At 45.1% G+C, this 21063-nt stretch overlaps 1 protein-coding gene across 4 annotated transcripts in view; it reads right to left on the bottom strand.

The window, feature by feature from the left end:
• The window catches only part of LRRC63 (leucine rich repeat containing 63), a 32930-nt gene extending 12932 nt beyond the window's left edge, over positions 1-19998 (bottom strand). For 2 of the 4 annotated variants that reach the window (XM_066593292.1, XM_066593325.1), the window contains exons 1-8: positions 19930-19998; positions 18544-18611; positions 13733-13858; positions 9582-10067; positions 6997-7050; positions 6113-6264; positions 4878-4976; positions 825-961 (exon numbers count right to left, since the gene is read on the bottom strand). In XM_066593292.1, coding sequence (XP_066449389.1) covers positions 825-961; positions 4878-4976; positions 6113-6264; positions 6997-7050; positions 9582-10067; positions 13733-13856 — 1052 coding nt within the window. In that variant the 5' untranslated portion in view covers positions 13857-13858; positions 18544-18611; positions 19930-19998. The remainder of the gene's footprint in view (positions 1-824; positions 962-4877; positions 4977-6112; positions 6265-6996; positions 7051-9581; positions 10068-13732; positions 13859-18543; positions 18612-19929) is intronic. The other 2 variants (XM_066593314.1, XM_066593303.1) reach the window with 2 other exon arrangements.
• Positions 19999-21063: the final 1065 nt, after the last annotated feature.

The following is a 21063-nucleotide window of genomic DNA, read 5'->3' as shown; positions in this document are numbered from 1 at the left end:
CTGCAGCATGTAAAGGGCTGTCACCATCGGACCCCCGGAATGTGATCAGGGGGTCCTGATGGGTCCCTGTGGAAGTCCCCTAAAGGGACAAAAAAAAAAAAGTAAAAAAAAAAAAAGTAAAAAAATTATAAAAAAAAAATTATAAAAACACTGCGCGGGAGAGCGGGGAAGAACGGAGGGGAGATCTCTCTCTCCCTCCCTCCTCCCCGCTCCCCCCTGCTGACTGCCACTACTCACCCGCGCCAGCACCCGAACCTTTTGTCTCGAGCAGGCAGGTACTCGCTAAGGGCAATACTCGCTCGAGCAATTGCCCTTAGCAAGTATACTCGCTCATTTCTATCTGGCACCCACCAGAGTTAATTCATCATCACCGCAATCACAAAAACAGTTGATATAAGCACCCCACCTGGGTGTAAAGTTTAGGGTCATCTTCCCTGTCAAACTCCTGGTATGCACTAGACCCTGGCCTAGCAGCCCTTCCAGCTCCACGAATCTGGCTCTCTCTCAGCCAACATCTCTCTCAACTTGGGTGTGAGTCCAGGGTTGTCGTCCCTGTCGGACTCTGGCCTTTGCTAGGCCACCGCCCACCAGCCTTCAGCGCCTCAGCTCTTCTGCGCTGGTCCTCTCCCTCTTGCTTTTGGCAGGAACTGGCTTTTATCTGGTTCCTGCTCCACCCCTTGGTGTTAACCCTAGCAGCAGAAGTCCTGTCTGCAGCCCTCTACAGGCCCTTCTGTGTACTGCACTACTACAATAAGTATAACTTGTTTGCTACAATAACTATACTGCATATATTTAGGTATTTTACAGTGTTCTGAGAATCCTACCCAGTGGGAAGAGAGGACAATGAGCAGAATGATACAATAAAGGTTCTGAGCCTCTTCAGCTTGTGGATACCATATGGGATCTCCTTGATTGGATTGTTTCTAAGTTTAAGCGATTCCAGCTGTTCAAGATTGTACACCTGAAATACATGAAGTCAGTAAACCAACTCATTAGAAATGATAAGGCTGCAGTATCATCCAGAAGAAAACCACTTGCGGCTGAAATTCTAACCAGCCGTGGCTGCCAAGATCATACGGCTATTGACTGTTGTGGCTCGGAAGGGTTTCTGCTGCGAGGGGTTTTTGCTGTGTGGGAACACTACCGTAGGGTGACAGTACTTGCAATGTTTCTCCATGGCAAAATGTAGCCGGAGCTCCAGCTGCATTTCATGATGAAGAAACACTGCGTGTGCTGGCACCCTGTAAGTATGTCTACATTCGTCATATTTGCTTCCGAAAATCCAATGTGGCCAAATTTGCGCTCAAATCCATAGCAAACAACTGACTTGCTACGGATTTAAAATCTACAGCCTATGGCAACTCTGCTGCGGTTTCTGCAATGAGGTTTTCTGTACCATGTGGACGAAATTTGTTAAATCTCATCAGCTTGGCTTGTAGTATAAATGCTGTGGATTTTCTGTGACCATACCCTTAGGGCTCATGTCCACGGGGAAAATAAGAATTAAAATCCGCAGCGGATTTTAACTCTTCTCCCACGCGCGGATCCGCACCCCATAGGGATGCATTGACCACCCGCGGGTACATAAATACCCGCGGATCGTCAATAAAAGTGATTTTTAAAAAAATGGAGCATGAAAAAATCTGGACCATGCTCCATTTTCATGCGGGTCTCCCGCGGGGACGGCTCCCGCGGGCTTCTATTGAAGCCTATGGAAGCCGTCCGGATCCGCGGGAGACCTAAAATAGGAATTTAAAAGCATTTACTCACCCGCAGCAGGCCGGGAAGGTCTTCTCTTCTCTTACGGCCGCATCTCCCTTGCTTCGCTCGGCGGATGTGCCCGGTGCATGCGCGCGGCACGTCAACGACGTGCCGGCGACGTGCCGCCGGCGTGACGAATTCATCCGCCGGCCGAAGAAAGAAGATCCGGCCGCGACGCAGAGAAGAAACGGAGCGGATGGGAGGTGAGTTTATTCTCATTTATTCTTATTTTCAGCGCTCATGTCCGCGGGGCAGGAGGGACCCGCTGCAGATTCTACATGTAGAATCCGTAGCGGGCCCGATTTTCCCCGTGGACATGAGGCCTAAGGGTGCGTTCACACGAGCGCATAAACGGCGCGTTTTTGCGCCCAATCGTATAAACGTGACCATCTGAGGCGTTGGTTTCCAATGTATTCGTTCGCACGGGCGATTTTACGGCGCGTAAAAACGGCAACCCGAAAAAAAGACGGAACATACGCGACCGAAATACGTGCCAACGCATATTCAATGGCCGAAAAGATAGTTTGCAAAGTAGGAACAAACGATAATACGCTTTCTAGCTCTGGTCATGATCGCCGAAAAACGTTCTTTCCGGCGATTAAACGCTGCGCACGTGCGAACATAAATACGCCTACGCTCGTGTGACCGCGCCCTTAGGGTGCTGTTACATGAGCATCAGTTGTTACAGGTAACACTCACAATTTACCAACTAATTGCCAGGCTACACCTGGACTTGCAATTTGGAACAGGTCTAGGTGCCTCTCAACATATAGTAGCAAATCGCGAGAATTACCCACAGCTGCTAATGCCTGTGTAATAACACCCTCAGTCTTTGTTCCCACGAGCGTATATCGGCCCACCGTTTTCACGGTCAGCTGATATATGTTGTGATCTGATGCATTGGATTCCAATGCATCAGATCACATGGCCGTATTCCCGCGATGTAAACGCACCGGGCGTTTTTACGTCAGGCGCAAAAGATAGTCCTGGAGCTATCTTTTGGGCCAGAATATGTCGGCCGCTGCATGGGCTCCTATGGGAGCTCATGACAGCGGCCGGAGAAGGGAGGTGAGAGGGAGTTTAGCAGTGTGACTGCTAAATTCCCTCCCTCTTCTCTCCTCCCCTCCGGCTGATTGCAATGGGAGTGGGCGGAGCTAAGCTCCCACCCCTTGTCCGCAGCCAGCAATGGGAGGAGGGGGGAAGGGAATGGGAAGGGGCAATGGTATGGCGGCCTCAGTGTATATGCACCGGGGCCCATGCCGTCTGAACGGGCACAGAAACATTAGATTTATGCGCCCCTTCACGAGTTTTCACACCTTTCAACGTGGCATATATCATCCGGCTGTAAAAATGGCGGCTGATATACGCACATGTGAAAGAGCCCTTAGGTCGCTTTCACACAGCTGTGAAACTTGCACAATGTTTGTGCATTGCAAGACGCACAAATCTCGCACAAATATAAGCCCCATTCTTTTGAATGGGGGCATATACACAAGCAATGTTTTCCCGTGCCGCAATGCATATCTTACGTCTTCGCGTTCCTCAGAAAGCTTTGCCGCTTGTTTTCAATCGGAGTACTAAAACACATCGCACTGAAGTGATGGGAGGCAATTCTGACAGAAAATCGCCTTGCATCGGCTTGAAAATGCACGCTGGTGAGCAGCAATAGCTGTCTGAGTTTGTCGCAGGATATCGCGCTCAGCCGTATGTAGGTAGTCTAAGAATTAAAGCAAAGCTCATGCTTGCATTTTTATATGTTTATATGTGGCAAAATCAGCACCAAAATCCACATATGTAACATGCCGATTTTGACATTGATTTGCGATGGAAGTCATGCGCGTTTGCAAATGAAAGTGCATTTAAAAATGTTCAAGATCATGACTGATCTGTTGACAGCGAAAAAAATAAATAAAAGATCTCATAGGAAATAAAGGGCGATTCCTTATGAGTAATCACCCAAAAATAGGACATGCAGAGATTTTTCCATCTTGCAGCATTGCTGTCACAGTAAAATCGCTCAAGTTAAGAAACACATTGACATTAATGTATTGTTAACACGCACCAGTTCCATCCATATCGCTATCACCCGAAACTCATGTGTGATGCTCACCTGTGTGAATACATCCTTAGACTGGCTTTACATGGGTGATAGAAAATCGCGGCAAAATTGCATCTTTATTCACTTCAATTTGTGAGCGTCAGCCATGCTTTCTTTGGAGAATATTATCGCATCGCTGCCACCGCGATAAAATCGGGCAACAAATTCACACAATTTTGCGATGCGATAAGAAGCCTTCAGAGGAATATAAAAAAAAAATTGCACATCGCAGAAAGATAGAGCATGCCACGTTTTTTATCCCCTCAATATCGCATCAGTGAAAACATTGCAGATGGGAAGGAAACCATTGTAAATACAGATGAGCGAGTATACTCGCTAAGGCACATTACTCGAGCGAGTAGTGCCTTAGCCGAATATCTTCCCGCTAGTCTCTAAAGATTCGGGGGGCGGGGAGCGGCGGGGGTGAGCTGGGAGGAACGGAGATCTCTCTCTCCCTCTCTCCCCCGCCGCAACTCACCTGTCACCCGCGCCGGCCCCCGAATCTTTAGAGACGAGCGGGGAGATACTCGGCTAAGGCACTACTCGCTCGAGTAATGTGCCTTAGCGAGTATACTCGCTCATCTCTAATTGTAAATCATTGATTTCATATTCTGTTTTTTACAGACTATCGCAGCTGGTAAAATCATGCGATTTTCCCACCCGTGTTGAGCCAGCCTTAGGTGCAGGTTTTGAAGTGGTTTCATTGCAAATTCCACAGTGGAAAAGGTGATAAAATTGACATATCGTGGATTGGAATTTTTATGCTTCAAGTCAATGTCCGCATGGGTTTTGTGCTGGTTATTTCCGCAGCTTGTGGACGGGATTTTCAAAATCTCGTCCACTTTGCTGCTACTGCAAATGCAGCAGGATTTCCGTGCGGAGGGTCCGCTCCGTGTGAACCCCACCTTAGAGGTTTAGAGGAGGTTTGTGTTTTAGAGTATTGATTTAAAAGGGACATATCTACTGTTATTCTTAAGCCAGGGCTGCATACATCATTTATAGGAAAACTTCAACTTACCTCTGTAGGGAATTGCCAGAACTCATTAAAGGAAAGGTTGAGGTAACATAAAGAATTATACAAAGGTGTCAAATCAGGAAGCTTGGATATAAAGTATGCCTAAAAGAGAAATACGTGTTTTTAGATGGTAAAATATTTAATAACACTGTACTGTGTATTACTGCAGCTGTTGAGAAAAAAATTGCCAAATTTAAAATGCTCCACATCTTAATTTGTTCTGTGCCACAGGCCAAATGGCATTACTAGTGTTTAAAAGACCCTTCAAATGACCCCACAAGGTCAGGAATAGTCTCACCAGCCCACCCCCTCCACACTTTATTAACAATATTAATGGTGCATATGGGCAAGGGTTATCCTAATGGAATCTGGCTCTTAATATACACAGCAGCATTCTTTTAACTTAAGCAGCCATTGAATGACTAGTAATGCTATATGGCAGATCTTAAAAAAAAACAACTAAATAGTGCTGGAAGTCAGAGAAAAAAAATTAAGCTGTAACTTCCCTGATCCTCTTGTAGGCTGTGCTTACATAGGCAGTAGTGCTACAAGACATTTGTCACCAGAATCAGGATAAAATCAAGCAAGGAAAGAGAAATGGCTTTACAAGAAATTGCAACGCAATAGACTACCAATAATAGATTGGCAAGGTTTCGCTCTTTTGGACCCCCTCCAATCAGCTATTTGTTGGGCAGTTGCACTCAGGCTGATTTCTGCCAGAAGCAGACAGCGCTGTTCTCATTGTAGTGGCCTAGTTAAGTTGTGCATTCACACATTGCAGAAATGCTGCAGATTTGTTGCGGAATTTCTGTAGCTGTTCTTCAGCAAAACCGCAGGTTAGAGAAAGGCTGCTCTCACACGGCGTCTGTAAAAATGCCACGCTCAAATGCTCGTCCGAAGAGCAAACGCTGCACTAAACGCTGTAAAAAACGCATGTGAACCATAAAAAAAAAAAACGCATGTGTGAAAGTGGCCTTCTAAAGCTGCAGGATTTATTTTCTTCCACACGTAAAGAGGGTTTGCTTTAGTTCCATTCACTTTAATAGTAAACGTTTCCACTGCGTTTTTTCCGCAACGTTTCCGCAACATGTGAACGCACCCTTACATAGCTCATCAGTATCAGATCGGTAGGGATCTAACAGCATCAGTCAGCTATGGATAGGTCCCCAATATTTAGGTCCCAGATAACAACTTTAACATTCCTTTGTCTTAAGAGCTTAGCATACAAGACTTCTTACCTTTAGACTTAAGGCATTTCCTCCATTTCCAAGGCACTCCAGTATTGCAAGGTCACAGTGCGTTTCTATGATTTTACGCTGCTCGTCATATAATGTTTGAGAATTTTGCAACTTCTGTGATTTCAAGAGTTGATGAATAGAATCTTCTCCTACCAAAATAAACCAGACACAAGTTAAATGAGTAATCTCACTGAGGTACTTGAATAGCAAGTGATGAATGATCAAGAGTTATAGATTTTCAATGATGAATATCCGTTGTGAAGATATCCCTCTGTGTCGTCTGAATCATAGAATGGTAGAGTTGGAAGGGACCTCCAGGGTCATCAGGTCCAACCCCCTGCTCAATGCAGGATCACTAAATCATCCCAGATGTACTAGATTAAGCACTACCAAACAGCTGCTTACTACAAATAAACTGAAAGATGTAAAAGCCACTACTGTATGCAGTGATGTAAAATTGTATTGCTTTACGATGTGCAAAACCAGCATGTTTCCTAGCTGGTCTTCAATTGCTGCATGGAACTAACAATGTGCTGTTCCTTCTCTCCCTGGTTGTAGTTGTACCAAAAACGGTGAGATCAGCATTATTTGATACTTAGTTTGATCCGCTTTCCAATGTTCTCTTCACTCCAATCTAGCATGACTGTATTAAATAATAATACATCTTGTTATTTGTGCCAACGTATTCCGCAGCACATTCAGGTAATTTTTTTATTACCCCCTACCAAGCTGGGTACTCATTTTATTGACCCTGGAAGGATGAGTCAGCAACCTGAACCATGCAGGGATTGAACTCACAATCCTCAGATCATGAGCAAGAGCTTAGGACTGCATTTTACTGCCTTGACACTCTGCTCCACATAAGGCTTTGGCAGGCTACTTACTTGTAGTTTGTGTGTTGATGCCTTCTTCCTCCTTTAACATTGCCCGCTGCTGTTCTGTGAAATAGAAATCCGTGCAGATCACTTTGCATGTAGGACAGAGCACATATTCTAGTAAAATGTGGAGCTCTATTTAAAGACTGCGCTTATTGTATTCACAAGCAAGGGCTTTTCTTAGTACTAATCTGTATGTGGGAATTCTACAACGTATTGACTCCTACGCTTTCATTCCAGTTCCATGGTTTCTATGTAGAAGAGAGAAAGCTGAGATGGAGCCTATGCCGGATGCTAGAGCAAAGTGCAAAAGAAACCTAAGCTTCAAAATCTAACATAACTATTATAATATATACTGATTTAGAGTAATATACTTACATTTGCAGTTGTGGAGACAGAAAAATGAATTCATACAAAAGAATCAAAAGGTGCTTTCTTCTCTTTCTTGCACTAGATGTTGACATTGGCATGTCTACACAATCATCTTCCTATGGCCACTAAACATACTGCAAGGTATGTCACTTACACCTACTTACCTACTGAAATGTAGTTAATAATACTCTCATGTTATTTATGTAAATGGTGTTAAACCCACATAGTACTAAATAATTTTCATTATATCATGATATGCCTCACATGTTTATTTCTGGCATAAAAATAGAAGCTTAAAGGAAACCTCTCATAAACTTTATGCTGCCCTCAATGTGGGCAGCATAGTGACAGGCATGCTGATTACAGCAGTCTGTCACTTGTGGGGTAAAGTGCAGTGGTTTTTAAGACCTAGTAGCCTTGCCCATATATCCTGGTTGGCAGTGAAGACAGCATAAAGTACATCCCAGATTCCCTTTAACTCTTTCCAATCCAATTTGCATCCTGGTTTTCCTAGGGGGCTCACTTTTTTCTGCTGTCATACAACAGCACTATATGCTGGCTAAAGCCAGTACTGCATGAGGTGACATGTTGGATAGGCTGCGACAGCAGAGAGGCTGGCAATATACAGTAAGAGAACCCCGACGGACGTCTTCCAACATCGGAGCTGTACAGCCCTAAATCATAATGTCTTCAGAGGTCAGACAGTGGATTGGAAAGGGTTAATCTGCAAAGGACTTTGGCTCTCTCAGGCCAACCGAGATAAGCATCCTGGTATAGGCAGGTAACAGCTAAAAGAAGTTCTGTAATTTACTTTTAGAAAAATCTAAAAAAAATAATAAAGTCACGGAAACACATCCCTAATAACCAAACTTCTGTACACATCCAAATCTTCAGTTCCAGAGAAATTTGCCAATGGAATAAGGAGCATGAGGGTTGAAAGGGTCTAAACTACACATTTGCTCAGCGTTTACTTGGATAATAACCTTATTACTGTAAAACTAAATTGACCTAAAAAATTGGCGCAATTGTTGGCATAAACGAAGCCAACTAATAGGTGGTCTAAACTTAAATTAGTCTTAAAATTCAACAGATTTATCATTCAGCGTAGTTTGGGCTCCTCCCCACAGGATGATATATGCTGCAGAATCTGATCCGCGGTCATTAAGGAATGTCAATTCCAATGTCATCGCCTAGTGACGGCGTGGGAAATCTGTACTGCACACGTGCACCGGCGCAATGTCTGGCCCATCCGCAGTACAGAAAAAGAAGAAAAGTGCAGATACGCAGGGGCCGTGGGCAGGGCTGGATTCCGTGCGTGATTCCGCTGTCTGAATCCGGACCTGCCGTGTGCAGGAGGTCTTACTATGATAAATCTGATGCATTTTAAGGCTGGGTTCACATGGGACGTAAGAGCCGCAGAATTTTGGTGCAGACTTTCTGCACGGAATTTCCACCCGCGACTTTTTATCCTGGGATAAACCAGCTAAGTAGACTAGATTTGGAAAAATCTCGTCCACACACTGCAGCCATTCGGTTGCGGCAAAGCCGTGCTGAAATTGACATGCCGTGCAGAATTCAAACATGCGCTATGTCAATTCTTTCCCCGTTTCCGTGGCGGCCTCTCTCCTCTCTACGGGAATAGATGGCTGCCGCAGAATGCAGGCGGGCAAAGCCGCTCCAAGACCCACGGCCTTGCATTTCTCCAGCGAAAATCTTGAGGTTTTTCCGTGCGGTCATTCCGCAGGATTTCAATCCTGTGGGAACCCAGCCTTAGACTGTCTAACTTTTAGAATGACTAGTAAATAAATAAGCCACATTGTGTCCCAATGGGAATTCATCACTGCATGTAATGCACATAGAAAATACACGGGTAATACGCAGCCTATTTACGCCCGTGTGAATGAGCCCTAACACCCATTGTTTTACAGCGATTCAGGCGGCCGGCTGATGAAGCGCAGCTGGCAGGATGTCTCACAGATTTTCACTCTTAACAGCAAAAATGTATAATATGTGAAACATTAAACTTCTCTCAGACATAAATGATCAGTATCCTCTAGTGGATATCGTCTAACAATGGCAATACGCGAGCTCAGATGCTTGAATTCCTGAAAGGTCAGGGGAAATATACATGTTGCAAGCGCAGATCAATTAAAACACTCAACATATCGCAAAGATAATACGGTATTGTTTATATAAAGCATAGACTTCACATAACTCATTACCGAGATTAAGCTGCAGCCGTGGTGGGATTCGGTGTGATATCTCAGGTAGCTTATGAGATGACAATATCACGCTGTGAACCTTTTCTTGGGTTTTTTGCTGTAACCTAGCAATGTTGTCTTCTATGATTCTGTAGGGCAATTTAGAGACTGTTTGCCTCCTTAACAAATCAGTTACATTTCCTGCATGATGAGCTGATTTTGCAAATATGTCATTAAAGGCAAATTCTGGAGGCAGAAGTTGGTAGCGAGGATTTTCATTCTCATTTGACAGAACATTTACTACTCGCTGTTTGTGGCGCCTCTTTGATGGGAAGTCTGCAGGTCCGCTGTGCATTAACTGTAAATCTTGTGTTTGCTCGGAGATAGCATACTTGTGTGGTCCCTGGTTACGGCTCAATATGCTCACGTCGTTCCAGTGTAATGCGTAATCATCACTATGTAATCTACTCGCAGCCGGTGTAGGGGCTTCCTGGTCAACGATCCAATCTGTGAAGTAAAAACCCAAGTGATTGTGTAGTTGTTACATATTGCTACATGTGTATTTCAGTAGATGAATAAACTCATTCATTTCCTATGTTCATTCTTCGTTTATGCATGTTGCATTCTGGAGGTCATGCACAGGAGGTCTTAAATTATTTCATGCACAGGAGGTCTTAAATTATTTCGCTCCCCATCATTGTAATCATAGATACAAACACAACACTTAGGGATGGATGATAACTTTGTATACTACTATTTGCAGTAACAACCTGCTGATTGACAGTTTTTTCCCTATGTACAGTAATAGGAAAAGAGCCTTCAACTGGGACCTGTAGAGCTCATAGCTCATGAATACACTGCAACTGCTGAACTGTACATTTCATAAGACTACACAATATTCACATAGAAATGATACACTGCTGGAATCAGAGAGTCTATCACTTTACGTGTGACAGATGCCCTTTTAACTGTAATAAAAATTGCAATATAAAGAGTAACTAAACTTTTTATTTTTTCATAATAGTACAATTGAAAATAAGAAACTTTTAAACATAGTATTACAGAAAAATGCTACTTTCTCCACCTATCGAGCTCCTCCCCTCCTCCCCGCTGCCTCCTGCAGTGATCATTAATCAAATCTGTACACAGAAGTCCATATGCTGGGTCACCAGAACAGAAGGCTATACAGAGGATAGGAGGAAGAAAATGCTGCTGGCAAAAGAGAGACTCACACAGAGACGTGGCTGCAGGTTGTAGAAAGTGTTTTATCTCACCCCAGTGCAGAATTGACATCTACACTGCTCAGTACTGTTGTATAAAGTCCATTATGATGCAGAGGGTGTACTATAGAGAGAAGCAGATATCCATACACTATGTGTGTAGTGTTTGGAAGACAGTTAGTCTCCATCCACTAGCTCAGGAAAAGAAATGACACTTACTTTTGCTATAGCCAGGTCATAAGAAAGCCAACCATACATATAGACATTCTGCTTTTGGATCAACAGTCTTTAGAGGTTTGTTGGGTTCATTGGGAGTCATTTGTAATTTAAAGGGGACCTGTCACTGGATGAAGTCATCAGGGCAGGCTTCGTGGCACTGAAGCTGCTGCAATGTTGACTCTATTCCCATTTTCTTCCTTCATACTTACTTTCCTTTGCCCAGGAGAGCTCTTTTGGGTCCAGCTCCCAGCAATGGCAATGTCAACTAGGTAGTCCTCACTACTCACACTTTATAGGTGACATTAGACTTGATTGATGGTCTGATGTCAACCACGCAGAGTGAGCAGTAGGGACTGCTCACTTCACACATTGAGAGCACTGGGAACCAGACCTAAGAAGAGCCTGTCCAGGTGAAGAGAAGTGGGTATAAGGGCAAAATAACCTTGGCGGAGTCAACGGGGCAGCGACTGTGGAGCTATGCAGCCAGCCCTGCTGAGTTCATCCAATGACAAAGTCCTTTATAAAAAGATCTGTAAGCACATACATTAAGCACATAAATACTTTCAGTGAGAAGGTCCATCTTTTCCACAACATAGTTGCCTATACTGCTTTCATGATTTGATCTTTGCACTGAAAAGATCTTTGATTGATTTTCTTGTGTGTAAAAAGGTGGAACTCCTGAATAAAACAAACACAGACTTTATGTATCTTTTACTTTTTAGCTTTGAATGTATGCTTATTCTATGCGATCCTTTCCACAGACGGATTTCCGCCATGTAATACGCGGCGAAAATCTGCCGCGTTGCTCGCAGCTATTAGGTTCTATTGAACCTAATTAGAGATGAGGGAACCTACTCGGCCACGCCCCTTTTTCGCCCGAGTGCCGCGATTTTCGAGTACTTCCGTACTCGGGCAAAAAGATTTGGGGGGCGCCGTGGGTTAGTGGGGGGTTGCAGCGGGGAGTGGGGGGAGAGGGAGAGAGGGATCCCCCCTGTTCCCCGCTGCTACCCCCGCTCCGCCGCGCCTCCCCCCGCCCCCCGAATCTTTTCACCCGAGTACGGAAGTACTCGAAAATCGCGGTGCTCGATCGAGTAATTACTCGAAATGAGTATATTCGCTCATCTCTAAACCTAATAGCTCAATGTTCATGGTGCGGAATTCCATCGCGGAATTCCGCACCATGAAATCACCCGTCCTCACCCGCAGCATGCTCTATTTGCCGCGGGTGTAAGCACGGACGGCTTCCATTGCGGTCAATGGAAGCCGTCCGTCACGCTATCTTCCGCTGTAGCACAGATAGCGTGAAACCGCTTCCCCGCCCATCGCCAGCCACGTCATATGACGCGGCCGGCGCGTCATATGACGCGGCCAGCGCATCACATGACGCTGCAGCGCGTCATGCGCTCTATTGCACATGCGCGTCGAAGCGTCATGCGGGACGGAAGACTCCGGATTCGGAGGTAAGTATTGGGGTCTCTGGGGGGCGCCTTGACGGGCTCCGCCGCGGAGCCCATCATGGCCGTGGGAAGCCGGCCTATTACTGGAATTTCCTTCACAACTACTCTTGGCATTGGAAATGTTTGGGTGTTTTTTATTAATTTCACAGCTACATATTTATGCAACTGGAAAAACTGTGTGGAAATAAACACAGGTATCTGTAGCAATTAGAAAATGAGCAAAAAAGTAGAAATAAATACTCCTTAACCGCTTAGTGACCAGTCTATAGTGTTGATACATCCTGCAACTGCAGGGTGTGTATGAAGGGAGATGGCGCGGTGATCTCCCTCCATACATCATAGCTGCCGGCTGTTTCTTACGCCAACACTCGGCGTCAACAGCACCAATAGCTCATCGAAGATGTTACCCTTCAATTGCTGTATCGGAGCTTTTAACCCTTTAAATCCCCCAAACGATGTTCGGGGATCCCATACGGCCCCCTGCAATGAGATCACAGGGAGCTGTGCGGGTGTCATGCTATGGCATTACATCATACTGCAGGAGTGACCTAAGCATCGCAATGTGTTGTCCCCTCTGGGAAAAAAAAATAAAGTAAAAATAAGATCAATAAAGTCTTACTAATTATTAAAAAACAAAAAATAAAAAAAATGTTTTGCCATATTTATAATAAAAGAATCTAAATTATAAAACAAAAATACATATTTGGTATTGCTGAGTCCGAAAAAGTCCAATCTATCAAAGTAACACATTATTTACCCCACACGATGAATCTCGCCAGAAAAAAATAAAGAACGCCAGAAATGCACTGTTTTGGTCACCCTATCTCCAAGAAAAAAATGCAATAAAAAGCAATCAAAAAGTCGTAAGTATTCCAAAATGATACCAATGCAAACTACAGGACGTCCTGCAAAAAATGAGCCCTCGCACACTTATGTCGACGGAAATATAAAAAGGCTATTCTTGTGGACCCAGAGCTCCTACATCCTCATCTTTTCCTCATTGGACTAGAGACGCTCCTCATATATTATTGATTGAGAAAAGGAGCTGGGTGATGGGTAAATGATGACTGCATTTATTTGGTTAAGCAGGAACATCCACTGCAAATTTGATTCCACCATGCCTGCTTTCCCCAATTAAGCAAAAGACCTCCAGAAGCAATATGGCAACTGCTCGTATATACCCGAGTGACACTCCATAAATAATAGTTACACTCCTGTGTGTGGCATAGGGGCAAAGGCATATTGGGGTGAACTGTGACCACAATTCAGATGTTACCTGTTTCATGGCCTGAGTTTGGCCGTTTTCCACTGAGTATAGGGAGGATTTTTGGAGGAAGAGGTCTACGCAAGAGTTTTGGTGGTTCCAACATACTTTTCAGTGGCAGACATGGAAGCTCCATTACTAAAGAGAAGGAAATGCAATTGGTTTTAGTAGTTTCATACTCATGTGTTTATGGCATGTGGGATGTCACTATTACACTGGGGCTGCTGTCGGATATCACTATTACATTGGGGTCGCTGTGGGATATCACTATTACATTGGGGCCGCTGTGGGATGTCACTATTACACTGACATGTTGGCACTTTGCAATAAATAAGTGGGTTTTGGGTTGCAGTTTGGGCACTTGGTCTCTAAAATGTTCGCCATCACTGCACTATAGCATTCACATACTTGTCAAAATCCCATCTCTGTATTAATGGCAATGAGCAGCTACTTCTAGAGGACTTGTCATGATGTCCTCAGTCAGCAGCTGGCTGCACAGCCTTGCAGCCCTGGCCATGCTGACTCTAGTGATGTCTTTTGTTAATACTTCTGCCACTTGGAATGTATTAAGTAGATGACCAACACCACTGTGTTAATCAAGACTGATGTCACCCATTGAAAGTAAGTGATGGGGACCACCCACTTGACACATTCACAACAACAGGAGCAGAATCTAAGAGGAGGCTGTATGGGGGTATGGGAGGTGAGTATGAATGCAGAAAACACATTGTTGGGTCAGCAGGGTCACAGCTGCAAGGCTATACAGCCGCGTCCTCAGGGATGAGGACATGATAGATCCTCCTCAAAAGGATCTTCTCAGATTGCAAGAAAATTGACTTAATAGGTTAAATGACATAAAATAAGACCACCCTCACACAATCATGGCACTTTGCGTGACTTTACTTTTACAGCGGAGTTTAGCAAACCTCATAATGGATGAGGTGCGCTAAAATTAAAAAATAGAAGAGACTCCGCTCGAAAATCGCGACGCTAGAAAGAGCCGAAAATGAGCTGCTGTCTAAGAGGCTCCATAAAAAAACAAAACAGGAGCATTATACCGCGATTAGCACAGCACTAAAAACACCGCATTAATCGCTGAAAAAGGTGCCTGTGTGAGGGAGACCTAACAGCACCTATACACGGATAAATCTACTGCAGCTCCAGTGCCTCCACTCCAGTGGTTCCTGATGGTCCTTGTTTACCTTTTGCAGTGATGACCTGCCCGTATGACCACGTAACTGCTGCAGCCAATCGCACACCTCAATAGTGTTCGGCACAAGGCTGCTGAGGCCAGTGATTGGCTGCAGCAGTAGTGTGGCCTTATTGCATGTGATCAGCTAGAGCAAGATAACAACAAAAAACAACAATCTCAGCAGCAGATTTATCAGGTAAGTATTTGTTCTTTTATTATTTTATGCCATTTCCTCCATTTATTCAATTTCTTTTGAAAACTCCTCTATTCGTGGTTTTTAATCTAGGGAAGTGGAACAGGATGGAACTGTGACAAGTCATTTCATTAAAAAAGAGGTGCATACTCAGAAAGGCATATCCTACATTCTAAAATGTGATTTAACATGTTTACCTAGATAAACAAGAAAAAAGTTAACACATATGTTAAAGTTTAGGCTGGGTTCACACAGGGCGGATTTGCTGCGGAAATTCCGCGCGGAATTTTGCCGCGGCAAATCCGCCTGCGGCCGCTAATCTCGGGATTAGCCAGCCATGTGGTCGAGATTTCTCAGAAATCTCGTCCACACGGGATGGCCAATCCGCTGCGGTAAGTCAGGCTGGAACAGCGGCTGCGGCAACCGCAGCCGCGGCTTCAGAAGATGCAGCATGTCTATTTATCTTTTCTTTCCACCGCGGCCGCGCTCTCCTCTATGGGAGCGCCGGCCGCAGCGGAAGAGCGAGTGGCCGGGCCGCTTCAAAGCCGCCGCGGGTTTTTCCGCAGCGGTTCTCCCGGCGGAAATCTCGCAGTTTTTGCTGCCGGCAAACCGTGGGATTTCCGGCGGGAATACGCCCCATGTGAACCCAGCCTTATTATTAATCACGAATTCAACTTAACTAGTTTTCCTTGCAGGATTTGTTTAACTTTCAAGATCACCTCTTTCCTGTTCATCTACATGCCGTTCCAATTTGTCATGTTTTGGATAATTGTAACAACAATTGTCCAGTGTAGATGCACACGAAAGACCAAACATAAATGCCGACATAAAGAACATATTTGTTAGCTGCCCCATCAGTATATGTAAACGCTGCTACCGTGTTTCCCCGAAAATAAGACAGTGTCTTATATTAATTTTTGTTCAAAAAGGTTTAACTTTTTTAGGCTGCATTCCCACGAACGTATGTCGGCTTGGTTTTCACGCCGAGCCGATATACGTCGTCCTCATCTGCAGGGGGGGGGGAGGATGGAAGAGCCAGGAGCAGGAACTGAGCTCCGGCCCCCTCTCTGCCTCCTCTCCGCCCCTCTGCACTGTTTGCAATGAAAGGAGGTGGGACGGGGGTGGGGATAAGTTCCAAGAATTAGCCCCGCCCCTTCCTCCTCTCCCCATTGCAAATAGTGCAGAAGGGTGGAGAGGAGGCAGAGAGGGGACGGGAGCTCAGTTCCTGCTCCTGGCTCTTCCATCCCCCCCCCCCCCCCCTGCAGATGAGGACGACGTATATTGGCTCGGCGTGAAAACCGAGCCGATATCCGTTCGTGGGAATGCACCCTTACATGTATAGCTGCCTGGACACTATTTTGACTTTTTAAATTAAAGGGGTTGTCCCGCGGCAGCAAGTGGGTCTATACACTTCTGTATGGCCATAATAATGCACTTTGTAATGTACATTGTGCATTAATTATGAGCCATACAGAAGTTATCAAAAGTTTTATACTTACCTGCTCTGTTGCTGGCGTCCTCGTCTCCATGGTGCCGACTAATTTTCGGCCTCCGATGGCCAAATTAGCCGCGCTTGCGCAGTCCGGGTCTTCTCCTGTCTTCAATGGGGCCGCTCATGCAGAATGCCGGCTCCGTGTAGCTCCGCCCCGTCACGTGCCGATTCCAGCCAATCAGGAGGCTGGAATCGGCAATGGACCGCACAGAAGAGCTGCGGTCCACGGAGGAAGAGGATCCCGGCGGCCATCTTCACCGATAAGTATAGAAGTCACCGGAGCGCGGGGATTAAGGTAAGCGCCGAGCGGTTTTTTTTTTTACGCCCCTGCATCGGGGTTGTCTCGCGCCGAACGGGGGGGGGGGGTTGAAAAAAAAAAAAACCCGTTTCGGCGCGGGACAACCCCTTTAACTGTTAGTAGGGCTTAATTTTGGAGTAGGGCTTATTTTTCAAGCATCCTCCAAAAGCCTGAAAAATCATTTTGCATCCTCAAAAATTCTGGAAAATCATGCTATGTCTTATTTTCAGGGAAACAGGGTAGTAGCAACACATTTGCAGTGCCTGGGGGTTTGCACCTAAGAAGGCCACCACAAGGCAATGATATTGTTACCTACCGGTATAGGGAAGCTACTCCTTGACAGTTGTACTGATGGAAAATGAATGCTAAACATTGTTTCGTGTCAATGGAGCTTTATACCCCACGATCAACTGAAATGCAATTCTTAACAACCAAGTAACAAAAGCAATCTCTTTCCTAAACCAGAAGACATTTCAGCCACTGAGCAGGTGAATAGATTGGGTTGTGTTGGGAAGGGGAGGGTCTTCAAGCTGCTAAATGTTTTCCTATTGTGGTATGCATACATTACATTTCATAATGCACTAATAATAGCTGGAAAGGAAATGAACAGTTGCTGATCTGCAGTTTAATTCAGGCCTGAAGGGGGATGTGGGTGTGGGGAGGTAGGAGGTGTAGAATGTTCAGCAAGAATATATGGACAAACAGTATTTAGTAGCAAAGTATCTGTCTACTTATATCCACATCGATCTGCATATGTAAATACCTCACTTCAGTGAGCATTCATGTGTTTAAGGCCCCCTGCACACGGGCAGAAATTCTGCGGTGGGATTTCCCGCAGAATTTCCGCCCGTGCACGCCTGCATAGGATTGCATTACAATACGCAATCCTATGCAGACGGCCGTGATTTGTCCGCGTGAAATCACATGCAGAAAACAAAGCGCGGCATGCTCTATTTCTGTGCGGGTCTCGCAGCGCTACAGAGGCAGAAGTCACCGCTGAGCCCCGGCAGCCATCAATGGCTTTTCGGGGGGGGGGGGGGGGGGGGGGGGGCTAATAAAGCCCTTCCCTGAAAAGCCATTTAAAATAGTGTACAAGACAAAAAAAAATACTCACCGCCTGCTGATACCTCAGAACTACTGAGCCAGGGACAGCTCCAGAAGTCGCGGCAGAGCCCCGGCAGCTGAGGGGAGGTGAGTATGCTTTTTCTTTTTTACTCAACATTTTTTGGATTTTCAGGGAAGGGCTTATGTTTAAAGCCCTTCCCTGATATCCAATGAGGGAGGGGGGGGGGGAGCAGGATTCTCTACTGCAGCTGTCATGTGTGACAGCCGCGGTTGAGAATTGAAGAATTCCTCTTCTGCATCTGCCACAGGTGTGGCAGATGTAGCAGCAGGGAATTCTTTTAACTAGCGGGCGTGAAGGAAACATCTGCCGCATGCGGCAGATGTGTTCTTCATGCCCGTGGGGGTCACGGCAGCGGCGGAGAGGTAAGTTGTTTTTTTCTTGTTTTTTTTTACACAAAAATGTTTCTTTTTCAGGGAAGAGTTTATATGTAAAGCCCTTCCTTGAAAAAGAATGCAGGGGTGCCGATTATATATTTCATGTATATTATGTCCTCTGTATCTAATGCATAATAAACTGCATTACCTACTGAAATAGTCACTTGGCTTCTCTGTTCACAGCTTGGCACTTGTCACGTCATCTGATAGATTTTCCTACAATACAGAAATACTGAGTTACGTTATATCTCAGCGCAGGATTTCCAACAAAATATTAGAAATGTTTCTATAGGTTCAGATTTCCCTAAAAATGAGGCTTAAAGGGGTTGTCCAGTTGTAAACTACTGATGGTCTATCCCTAGGGTAGGCCACCAATAGTATATTCGAGAGATTCCACCACATAGGACCCAATCTGATCAGCTGTTCCTTGGGCCATTGAGCTCACACACTGAGACAATTTTTGCAAGAAGCAGACAGCTCCATTCTCATTGCAGTGGCCAGGCTTGGTACTACAGGCAAAGTTCTCATTCACTTCAATGGGAACTTTGTCTGTAATACCAAGCCAGGCCACTGTAGTAGGAACAGGGCTGTGTGCTTCCTGCAAAAATCAGCTCAGTGCACAAATGCGCTGGCCCGGAGAACAGATGATCCTCACTAATCTACTATTGATTAACTATCTTGCGGATACAATTGAACAACAATTGGCTTCACACGGGTGTATTTGCATGTGCAAAATTTGCGCACGCAATATGCAGAGAATAGAACCTATTTATTTCAATTTCCATATGTTGTGCTTGTATTTTGGTCGCGTGCAAAAAAAACGCAAACAGTATTCTCTACTTTTCTGTGTATTTGCACACGAAAGGTCCCCATAAAAGTCAATGGGGACTGCACAAATGTGTGCGCTATACACAGGGAGATGCCTGAAACAATGCATAATTCCGCTGGAAAAAGAACTCATCTTGAACTCATTAAGACTAATTAGCCCTCTCAATCAGTGCGTCTTTGCACGGACATGCTTTGCGGGAGCAACGAGTACAGTAAAATACGCCATATGCACGCAAAAAAGCATCATTCATTCTGCAAATACACGTACGCTTGTGTGAAGGGGCCCTAATTGTTGCAGATTTTGTGGTGTATTAGCTGTAGAATTATGCTGAGGATTTCCGTACAGAATTTCACGTAACATATTTCCACTTGCGTTTTTGGTTGCGAAATTGTTGAGGATTTAGTGGCGTATTTTGATGTTATGCGTAAATTCTCCCTTAGAACAAAGTTCGCTGCAGCCGTAATTAGAATCATATTTATTTTAATCAAACTTTCCCAGAAATATCTACAACTATGAAATAGTGGTTTATAGTGACACATAAAGGACACCTGGACTCCATACTAACTGCTGAAGGCAGAAGTTCTATTAAAGTGTAAGCCACTTCTGCTCCATTGTGTGACAATATACAGAAAATGCAGCCTATAACTAAGTACGTACTACTACTATATCGGGGCCGTCGCTATGTACTAATAGTTTATATCTCACCCGCAGCGCTGGGGTCACATGACCGCTCCGTAGACCTGCAGTCCCGACGTTCCATAGATTCAGAGCGGCTCCGCTGTGTCCATAGCAACCAGCCCTGACAACGAACTCGGTGACTCCCCAGCACGCATGCGCAACAAGGTCCTCGCTGATTGAGTCAGTGGCAGGAGGAACGAGTAGCGCCCTGTACAGTCAGGGGCGTCTCACAGCCTGTAACGTTACAGTCGGCGTAGGGACACTTTCATACACTGAATAACAAGATGCTGCTTCCAATACTCTAGTACATATTGTGGTACAACATGAGAAGACCACTTCATAATACCCAAACCAATTTTGGCCTTGGTGGTTTTTGATTCCAGTTTTCATGCTTTTTAAGTTTTAACCCTTTTCAATTGAAATAATGACAAATGTATCAGAGTTCACACGGTTGTATCGTTAAATATTAATATCATTAGTTTGCCTCTCAGCTACTGGAGTGACATTCCACAAATTTTGCAATGTAAAAAAAAAAAAGTCACAATTCTTGAAGAGAAGCTGTCACCGCTGGCCAAACCGCGGGCGGCATGAGCCCAGGACACATATGCACATTGCTCCCGTGTCATTTCACAATAAACACACTTTAAAGTTTGACTTTGAATGTGGCTTCTCCCCACCCGCAGCATAAAGACTGACAGCCCTTGCCCTGCTTGTGTATAGGGAGAAAGCTGTCAGTCAGCATGCTGTGGGCGGGGAGAAGCCAGCGTGACCCTCCTCTTTGATTTGCAGTTCTGTTCCAAGTCAAACTTTTCGATTTCCGATAAGTGTATTACAGCTGCATTGACTGCAGATTTACTGAGGCCTCGTGACCCGGGGCGTATCGGTAAAATATTGCATTTTACCGGTGTTTGTGATCCCGGTTCTGCCATCATAGAGATGTCAGAGGCCGTATATGGGCAGCAAGTGTACAGCGCATGCTCGCGTACCTCATGCACACAGACATGCGCAGTGTGACTGTAATTTTTCTTCTTAGCGGGGTTGCGTATGAGTCGCCACCCATACGTAATGTATAGCATATGGACAACATAGCCGAGAAATACAACATACTGCGATCTATTTCTCATGCGTATCTACACGCAGTGCCTACACGCATGTGTGCAT

Source organism: Eleutherodactylus coqui, chromosome 1, assembly GCF_035609145.1.
Source record: "Eleutherodactylus coqui strain aEleCoq1 chromosome 1, aEleCoq1.hap1, whole genome shotgun sequence".
Classification (NCBI taxonomy): Eukaryota; Metazoa; Chordata; class Amphibia; order Anura; family Eleutherodactylidae; genus Eleutherodactylus; species Eleutherodactylus coqui.
Note: the sequence above shows the minus strand (reverse complement) of the source record. Positions and strands in the feature narration are given on the sequence as shown.